The sequence below is a fragment of the Palaemon carinicauda genome, chromosome 16, assembly GCF_036898095.1.
Source record: "Palaemon carinicauda isolate YSFRI2023 chromosome 16, ASM3689809v2, whole genome shotgun sequence".
In the NCBI taxonomy this organism is placed as follows: Eukaryota; Metazoa; Arthropoda; class Malacostraca; order Decapoda; family Palaemonidae; genus Palaemon; species Palaemon carinicauda.
In genome coordinates, this window is record NC_090740.1 from 129,863,034 (window position 1) to 129,873,033 (window position 10,000).

At 38.4% G+C, this 10,000-nt stretch overlaps 1 protein-coding gene across 1 annotated transcript in view; it reads left to right on the forward strand.

Annotated features, from left to right (window-relative positions):
* The window catches only part of LOC137655565 (heparan sulfate 2-O-sulfotransferase pipe-like), a 23,697-nt gene that overhangs the window by 7,821 nt on the left and 5,876 nt on the right, over positions 1–10,000 (forward strand). Inside the window, exons 3-5 of the mRNA XM_068389464.1 lie at positions 2,120–2,281; positions 8,479–8,570; positions 9,318–9,441. Coding sequence (XP_068245565.1) covers positions 2,120–2,281; positions 8,479–8,570; positions 9,318–9,441 — 378 coding nt within the window. The remainder of the gene's footprint in view (positions 1–2,119; positions 2,282–8,478; positions 8,571–9,317; positions 9,442–10,000) is intronic.

Below are 10,000 nucleotides of genomic sequence, written 5' to 3' on the forward strand. Positions count from 1 at the left end.
AATAGATCCGTATGTCAATGTTAGTTTAATCGTAAACATAAGTTAATAAACATCACTGTTTATCATCAGAATGCCATATTACACATCAAGTGTATCAATTTCTGTGCCTGATCAGTTTTTCTCTTGCTATCATCAATATTTATATTTTATGCTCCTTGAGATTATCATAAATGAATATTTAAATCTACTAACCTTTCTTGTCACTGTGTTTATCAAACCAATTTGGCTTTTGTTAATGGCAAGTCTTGCTTTACTCCCCACTCTGACCAAATAATTCAATGCTACGGTATTTACATTTTTTCTCTATTTATGTAGGGTAATACAATGACATCAACGTACTTAAGATCACAGAGACTTATGTTTGCTTTTATAAGTTCCAGTTTCAAGACCAGCCTTATCTGATATAATTTCTCCCTTTTTTTCGTTATCAGTCTATTTCAGCTGGCAAATTTATTCAATGGGTGGATTGGGTCTATCAAATTCCTTATAAGAATACTTATTTATCCGTTATATGTTTGGATTTTTGGTCCATAGATTTCATTGTGGCCATTACCCTGTCTACTAACTTACATAGTAATATGCAATTCTCTGAATCTGCCAATTATGCCTATTGATCTTAGTTTCAGTAACTAACATTATATCATAAATACGTATCTTTAAGATACTCATATCGTGTAGATATCTTCTTTAGCAAAAGAAAATCTTCGGTTTAGAATGTTTTTATCACGACACTTATCCTTGCTAACTCTTTCACTTGAGAACTATTCTGCATTCTTCTTCTTCTTTGTCTGCATCTTTTCCCACTTCTATGTGGGGTTGATGTTTCTGGCCAGCTTTCTCCATCTAGCATTAATTCTATTCTGATAATATTCACTGTCCATATTCGTTTTGGCAAATTTTTCATAACCGGATGCCTTTCCTGCCGCCAACCCTCCCCATTTACCCGGGCTTGGGACCGGCACCAAGTTGAGGCTGGCTTGCACCCCCACTCCCCTTCCCACCCCTCAGTGGCTGGGTTAACTATTTTGCATTAGGGTTTTTCCTTTTTATATGGGGCTGACTGGAGATATGCGTCTTGCGTTATTTGGAGTCCTTTTTATTTGAATATTAACTATTTTGAAGAGCATTTCTCGTACCACAAACAACTAAAAAAAAAAAATTCTTTGCAAACTGATCTTTAATGTCACAGACACTTTACCTTTGAAATACTTTATTCTTAATCGTCACTTAAATCACGCTAAACTATGTCCTTATTCGTGGAATTAATTTAGTTACAAATTATCTTTTTATTATTCCTTTTCATATGATTGTCTATGAACAATTTATGATGTAAAAGTCCCGCAAAAAAAAAAGAGAGCTTATTTCTTAAGATTGTTTTATGAACATATCAGTGTGGATTCCATTTGGTTTAATCCTTCCCTGTTTATTACTGATTAGTTTTGTAGACATCTTATACATAAGATGAACTTTTGGGTTGATGTGGCCTGATTGGTAACGTCTCTGCCTGATGGTTGCCAGTTGTGGGTTCGAGTCCCACTCAGACTCGTTAGCGCCATTAGTGTCTGCAACCTTACCATCCTTATGTGCTAAGGTTGGGAGTATGAGGGAGCCTATAGGACTATCTACTGAGTTATCAGCAGCCATTGCCTGGCCCTCCCTGGTCCTAGCATGGGTGGAGAGGGGCCTTGGGCGCTGATCGTTTAATATATGGTAAATCTCTAGGGCATTGTCGCCTTGGGCGCTGATCATATAATATATGGTAAGTCTCTAGGGCACTGTCTTGCTTGCTAAGGCAATGTCACTGTCCCTTGCCTCTGTCATTCATGAGTGGCCTTTAAACCTTTAAATGTTTCAAATTGAGGATTTATTTACCGAGAAATTAGACAAAATATCGATTTCTTTTATTTGTTTGTCCTAGATATAGTCTTTATAAATAATGTATTTATGTTTGTCTTATTTCCTTGAGAATTCCATCTTCAAGTAGATACTCATGTTTTGAATTGCATTGAACTATTTAGAATTTCCCTTGTGACCTTGATTTTACCGGAGATAGTATCCCGATGAAAATGTTGCTGAAATACTCTATTGTTACTAATTACAAACTAATCTGTTTCTTCAGGTTGAGCAAACTCAATGGATTCGTGCACCTCCACTCGGGGAACTACAGAGATATATGGCTGAATCGGACAGTGCTAGAACATATGAAACTTGAGTGGTTGACCATTTCAAAATCCATGCGCCTCAGCTATGACCGGCATATGCTGTATTTCAACCTAGATGGGTAAGGGTGAAATTTCTTCTGATTATAGTAGTAAGAAATGTGCACACACGCACACACACACACACACAAACCGTCAATTTGATGAAGCATTACAATTAGGAGGTAGTAGGTTGACCATGGCACCAGACACTCGTTGATATACCAGTTATGTGGTCCTTTGACTGGCCAGACAGTACTGTATTGGATCTTTCTCTCTGGTTACGGTTCACCTTCCCTTTGCCTACGCATACACCGAATAGCCTGGCCTATTTACAGATTCTCCTCTGTCCTCATACACCTTACAACACTGAAATTACCAAACAATTCTTCTTCATCCAAGGGGTTAACTAACTACTGCACTCTATTTGTTTAGTGGCCACTTTCCTCTTGGTAAGGGTGGAAAAGACTCTTTAGGTATGGTAAGCAGCTCTTCTAGGAGAAGGGCGCTCCAGAATCAAACCATTGTTCTACTTGTTACCTTGCCTCACTGGGCTATTTTCCCTGTTGGAGCCCTTGGGGTTATAGCATCCTGCTTTTCCAACTAGGGTTGTAGCTTGGCAAGTAGTAGTAGTAGTAGTAGTGGTAGTAGTAGTATTAATAATAATAATGATAATTATGATAACAACAACAACAACAACAACAACAACAATAACAATAACAATAACCCATCCATCCATATACCAAGGCACTTCCCCCAATTTTGGGGGGTAGCCGACATCAACAAGAAACAAAACAAAAAAGGGGACCTCTACTTTCTACGTTCCTCCAGCCTAACCAGGGACTCAGCCGAGTTCAGCTGGTACTGCTAGGGTGCCGGAGCCCAACCTTCCACATTTTCCACCACAGATGAAGCTTCATACTGCTGAGTCCCCTACTGCTGCTACCTCCGCGGTCATCTAAGGCATCGGAGGAAGCAGCAGGGCCTACCGGAACTGCGTCACAATCGCTCGCCATTCATTCCTATTTCTAGCACGCTCTCTTGCCTCTCTCACATCTATCCTCCTATCACCCAGAGCTTTCTTTACACCATCCATCCACCCAAACCTTGGCCTTCCTCTTGTACTTCTCCCATCAACTCTTGCATTCATCACCTTCTTTAGCAGACAGCCACTTTCCATTCTCTCAACATGGCCAAACCACCTCAACACATTCATATCCACTCTAGCCGCTAACTCATTTCTTATACCCGTTCTCACCCTCACCACTTCGTTCCTAACCCTATCTACTCGAGATACACCAGCCATACTCCTCAGACACTTCATCTCAAACACATTCAATTTCTGTCTCTCCATCACTTTCATTCCCCACAACTCCGATCCATACATCACAGTTGGTACAATCACTTTCTCATATAGAACTCTCTTTACATTCATGCCCAACCCTTTATTTCTTACTACTCCCTTAACTGCCCCCAACACTTTGCAACCTTCATTCAATCTCTGACGTACATCTGCTTCCACTCCACCATTTGCTGCAACAACAGACCCCAAGTACTTAAACTGATCCACCTCCTCAAGTAACTCTCCATTCAACATGACATTCAACCTTGCACCACCTTCCCTTCTCGTACATCTCATAACCTTACTCTTACCCACATTAACTCTCAACTTCCTTCTCTCACACACCCTTCCAAATTCTGTCACTAGTCGGTCAAGCTTCTCTTCTGTGTCTGCTACCAGTACAGTATCATCTGCAAACAACAACTGATTTACCTCCCATTCATGATCATTCTCGCCTACCAGTTTTAATCCTCGTCCAAGCACTCTAGCATTCACCTCTCTCACCACTCCATCAACATACAAGTTAAACAACCACGGCGACATCACACATCCCTGTCTCAGCCCCACTCTCACCGGAAACCAATCGCTCACTTCATTTCCTATTCTAACACATGCTTTACTACCCTTGTAGAAACTTTTCACTGCTTGCAACAACCTTCCACCAACTCCATATAACCTCATCACATTCCACATTGCTTCCCTATCAACTCTATCATATGCTTTCTCCAGATCCATAAACGCAACATACACCTCCTTACCTTTTGCTAAATATTTCTCGCATATCTGCCTTACTGTAAAAATCTGATTCATACAACCTCTACCTCTTCTAAAACCACCCTGTACTTCCAAGATTGCATTCTCTGTTTTATCCTTAATCCTATTAATCAGTACTCTACCATACACTTTTCCAACTACCCTCAACAAACTAATACCTCTTGAATTACAACACTCATGCACATCTCCCTTACCCTTATATAGTGGTACAATACATGCACAGACCCAATCTACTGGTACCATTGACAACACAAAACACATATTAAATAATCTCACCAACCATTCAAGTACAGTCAAACCCCCTTCCTTCAACATCTCAGCTTTCACACCATCCATACCAGATGCTTTTCCTACTCTCGTTTCATCTAGTGCTCTCCTCACTTCCTCTATTGTAATCTCTCTCTCATTCTCATCTCCCATCACTGGCACCTCAACACCTGCAACAGCAATTATATCTGCCTCCCTATTATCCTCAACATTCAGCAAACTTTCAAAATATTCCGCCTACCTTTTCCTTGCCTCCTCTCCTTTTAACAACCTTCCATTTCCATCTTTCACTGTCTCTTCAATTCTTGCGCCGGCCTTCCTTACTCTCTTCACTTCTTTTCAAAACTTCTTCTTATTCTCTTCATATGACTGACCCAGTCCCTGACCCCACCTCAGGTCAGCTGCCCTCTTTGCCTCACGCACCTTGCGCTTTACTTCCACCTTTTTCTCTCTATATTTTTCATACTTCTCTATACTATTACTCTGCAGCCATTCTTCAAAAGCCCTCTTTTTCTCTTCCACTTTTACCTTCACTCCTTCATTCCATCATTCACTGCCCTTCCTCATGCTGCCTCCAACCACCTTATTGCCACATACATCACTTGCAATCCCAACAAAATTTTCTTTTCCTAACTTCCACTCCTCCTCTAAATTACCAGTTTCTCTTACTCTCACCTCGTCATATGCCATTTTCAACCTTTCCTGATATTTACTTTTTACCCCCGGTTTTATTAGCTCTTCAACCCTCACTAGCTCCCTTTTACATCCACCCACTCTATTCCCCCACTCTTTTGCTACAACTAATTTTCCTTCCACCAAAAAATGATCAGACATACCGTTAGCCATACCCCTAAACACGTGCAAGTCTTTCAATCTTCCAAACATTCTTTTAGTTATCAACACATAATCCATTAATGCCCTTTCTACTACTCTTCCATTTGCCACTCTTACCCATGTATACTTATTTTTATCTTTCTTTTTAAAAAAGCTAGCACTTATTACCATCTCTTGTTCAACACACATATCTACCAGTCTCTCACCACTCTCATTTTCACCTGGTACGCCATACTTCCCAATGACACCTTCTACCTCTCCAGCGCCCACTCTAGTATTTAAGTCACCCATGACAACTACATAATTCCTTCTACCCAGTCCTTCTACACACCTAGTTAATTCATTCCAGAACTCATTCCGCTCTTCTTCACTTTTCTCACTACCTGGCTCATACGCACTGACAAACGCCCAACATACCCTACCCAACCTAACCCTTACCCACATTAACCTAGATGATATCTCCTTCCATTCCACTACTTTACCTGTCATCCATTCACTCAGCAATAAAGCCACACCCTCTCTCGCTCTTCCCTTTTCAATCCCAGACACTCTACCAGACATTTCACCAAACATCACTTCACCCTTTCCTTTCATCTTTGTCTCACACAAGGCCAATATATCCATCCTTCTACTTCTAAACATACTTCCAATCTCACATCTTTTACTCTCTATCGTACTACATCCACGCACATTCAAACACCCCAAAACTAGAGTGCGGGGAGCAGTCACTCTTCCCCCAGCTCCATCTCTTTGTTACTGTCTCACAGGATTTCTTATACAGGAGAGGGGGTTTCCAGCCCCCTCGTCCCGTCCCTTTTAGTTGCCTCTTACGACACGCAGGGATAACGTTGGCGCTATTCTAATTGTTTTATGCCCCCGCGGCCACAGGGGGCATAACAATAATAATAATAATAATAATAATAATAATAATAATAATAATAATAATAAAATAATAATAATAATAATAATTAATAATAATAATAATAATAATAATAATAATAATAATAATAGCAGCAGCTTCTATTTTGAGAGGGGCAGAAGCATTAATCTTCCAGTCTTGGAGTTGAGTTCACCTGATTGAAGGTACACTCGGGCACACTATTCTATCTGATTTATCTTCCTCGCGTGTTTCAGCTTTTATAGTTTATATGAAAGATCTGTTTTAATGTTGTCACTGTTCTTGAAGTATTTCAGTTTTTTTGTTCATTACTTTTCCTCCAGTGATTTTTTTCCTAATTTCATTTCCTCCCTCGGCTATTTTTTCGCTGTTGGATCCCTTGGGCTTATAGTATCCTGCTTTTCCAACTAGGGATGTAAATTAGCATAACTAATAATAATAATAATAATAATAATAATAATAATAATAATAATAATAATAATAATAATAATAATAATCCCTGATATCATTGACTGCGACACTAATATCCACCAGAGGCTATATAAGGATTCCGAAGCCAGGAGACACAGATATATCCTAACTAACTCCAGCTCATATAATCAAAAATTCGCGTAAATAGCAATAATGAAACAAGTGCTAGAAATTAAAGTAAATGTGCAATGTGTTTTGAAGTAGGATTACATATATTCTCAAGTTTGCCTATGAATATAAGGAAGATTATTGCGGAATTTAACAGTAAAGAAAATGAAAAACGTCTGGACCTTGGATGGGTAACTAAGCCGTATCTCAAAAGGCTGAGAGTGATTAGAGCAAGTGTCTATTACATGAATATGAATATATTTCTTTCTTGTAACGCTGAGCAGCATTGCCAAACGTATGACTGCCCGGTCTCTCCACGTCTCACATGTAGGAGAGAGAGAGAGAGAGAGAGAGAGAGAGAGAGAGAGAGAGAGAGAGAGAGAGAGAGAGAGAGAGAGAGAGAGAGAGAGAGAGAGAGAGAGAGCATATCCATAATCCTTCCCTCTTACGGGCTGCACTAGTGCAATACAGCGAGACTCCGAGAGGTATACTTCGAAACCCCAATCTCCCAGAAATTGCCAAACCAGCTGTTTGTAGTTAGCAGAGGAGGATGAGGTTGAATCTGTGTGTATCTAAATATTTAGCAGTAATTTTTGACGGGTTGCGTACAGTAGTCGATCTATATTATCTCAAAATGCACAGTCGATTAAAGTGTTAACGGTAGTTCCCTATCCAAATAGAATGTACTGAAATAGGTTAGGTAGTCTATATACCAACGACTGTCCAAACCACGTTTACTATTACCATTATAAAAATCAAATTTATGAATAACACAGACGGATAATTATCATAAAAAAGAGAACATCAACGTAGATTGTACAATCTTAATGATCTATGAATTTGAGTTAACGTTATCAAATTACTTAACGATATAAAGATATGCATTAACTATAAACATCTATATAGAGAAACTTCAAAAGTTATATTTCCATACCGAAATTCCATTTACATTTATTACTAGCCAAGCTATAACCATAGTTGGAAAAGCAAGATGCTATAAGCCCAAGGGCTCCAATAGGGAAAAATAGCCCAGTGAGGAAAGGAAATAAGGAAATAAATAAATGAGAATAAATTAACAATATATCATTCTAAAAACAGTAACAGCGTCAAAACAGATTATTATGTCCTATATAAACTATTAACAACGTCAAAAACAGATATGTCATAGATATATTCCACGTTAATCATTTCTATATAACGTCAGAATCAATCTCTTGTTGAGGTGACATACTATCCCTCTACCCTTTTAATTTGCTATAAAAAAAGGTGTTTTCCTGACAATGATGTCATACTACAGTACTCTTCAGGCCTTGCGCCATTTCTTCACATTTTCTTCTGTTCTCAATAATTCTTTTCCGCGAACGACTTAGTTTTATTGATATATAGATTTTCATCAACACCATCATATTGCCTCATATCTTTTAACTGATTTCTTATCTCTTTTAAATTCAGGGAATTTATTCTCTGGAAGTTTGCCTAGCAAGTTGGTAACCTTTCTGGTAAATTGCTTTCAGTCAGAATAATCATCACGAAATTAACAAAATGTACACTACCTTGAATTAAACTGTTCCCGGTTCCTCTCTTAGATTCAAGGAAGGCGAAGCAGCGTGGATGAATCTTGTCAGGGATCCAGTGGAGCGATTTATCAGCAGATTCTATTACAAACAGCAAAATGAGGGTAAAGTATACCATAAGATTTTTCAATCCCTCTTCAGGGTTCTTCGTTGCTCTCTCCACAACACGACGATTGTGGGCACACTACTAGAAGAAGTGTAGTAGGTGCAAAGCTCTGCAATCTGCAGAAAATTCATTTTCATTACTTACCTCCTACACAGACAGCACAGCTTGCATACTTTTACTTCTAACTTCAAAGGATTTTCAAATATACTAGGCAATCTCTTTAATTGGTGTTTCTAAATTCCCTATTTCTATGTTATTTAAGATTTTTAATCTCTCTTGATGTGGCTACGCAATGCTTTCTTCTTCTTCTTCTTCTTCTTCTTCTTCTTCTTCTTCTTCTTCTTCTTCTTCTTCTTCTTCTGTAATGTTTTATGATACCCATTCGCATTTGTATTTCATTCAAATGTCACGTAACTCTTATTTTAATTTTTGTTTTTATCACGTTTTAGTTATTTGAAAAGACCTGGTCGAGGCTAGTTTCTTATCAGTTAACAAAAATATGACCAAAGGCTGATAATCTCGAAACAAAAGGATTTTTAGTCATCTATCTTAATGATTTTTCAAACAAGGCCTGGAGTATTAAAATAACAAAGAACCCAAGAATTTACGGTTCCCTAACTAATTATGTATTTTATGCATTCATTTGTATAAATGATTTCTTTAATGGATCCATTCTTCTTTACCATGTACGTTATCTTTTATATCTAGATATATATATTAACTAACACGTTTCTTTCCCATTCAGCAACAGAGGTGATAAAGAATCTAGACAGCTGTGTGGACACCAATGTATCCGAGTGCATTCCTGCCACGATAAATTATACTGAATCACAGATATCGTACTTCTGTGGTCATGAACTGCAATGCTTGTAAGTTGTGAAATTAATAATATACAAATTAAGTATAATGAGTATGAGATAAAGAGTCAGAGAAAGTTCAGTTGCCTATAGTCCATTTTTTTTAGCGATGCATATTTGCACCGACTCGCAGCGGTGCCCTTTTAGCTCGGAAAAGTTTCCAGATCGCTGATTGGTTGGACGAGATAATTCCAACCAATCAGCGATCACGAAACTTTTCCGAGCTAAAAGGGCACCGCTGCGAGTCGGTGCAAATCTGCCTCGATAAAAGAAATGGACTATAGTTATCAGGCGATAAAAATTTAAAGGCAATATAGTTCCTTGTATTATTTCATTATAAAATTGTGACTAAGTGGTTGATCGAGTTGTGGAAAGTATGCCTTGATGAGAGAAAGGTAGGGATTAGTAAGAGGAGTAAATTAGTTTGGTTTGTATAAATTAAAAAGGGAAAACGAGAGATATAAGAATTATGGGAGCATAACATTAATTGGTATACCAGGAAAGGTGAATGGTCGATAAATACAATATTATTGCCTCACTTAACTCCATCATAAAAGTTTGATGGAGGAAT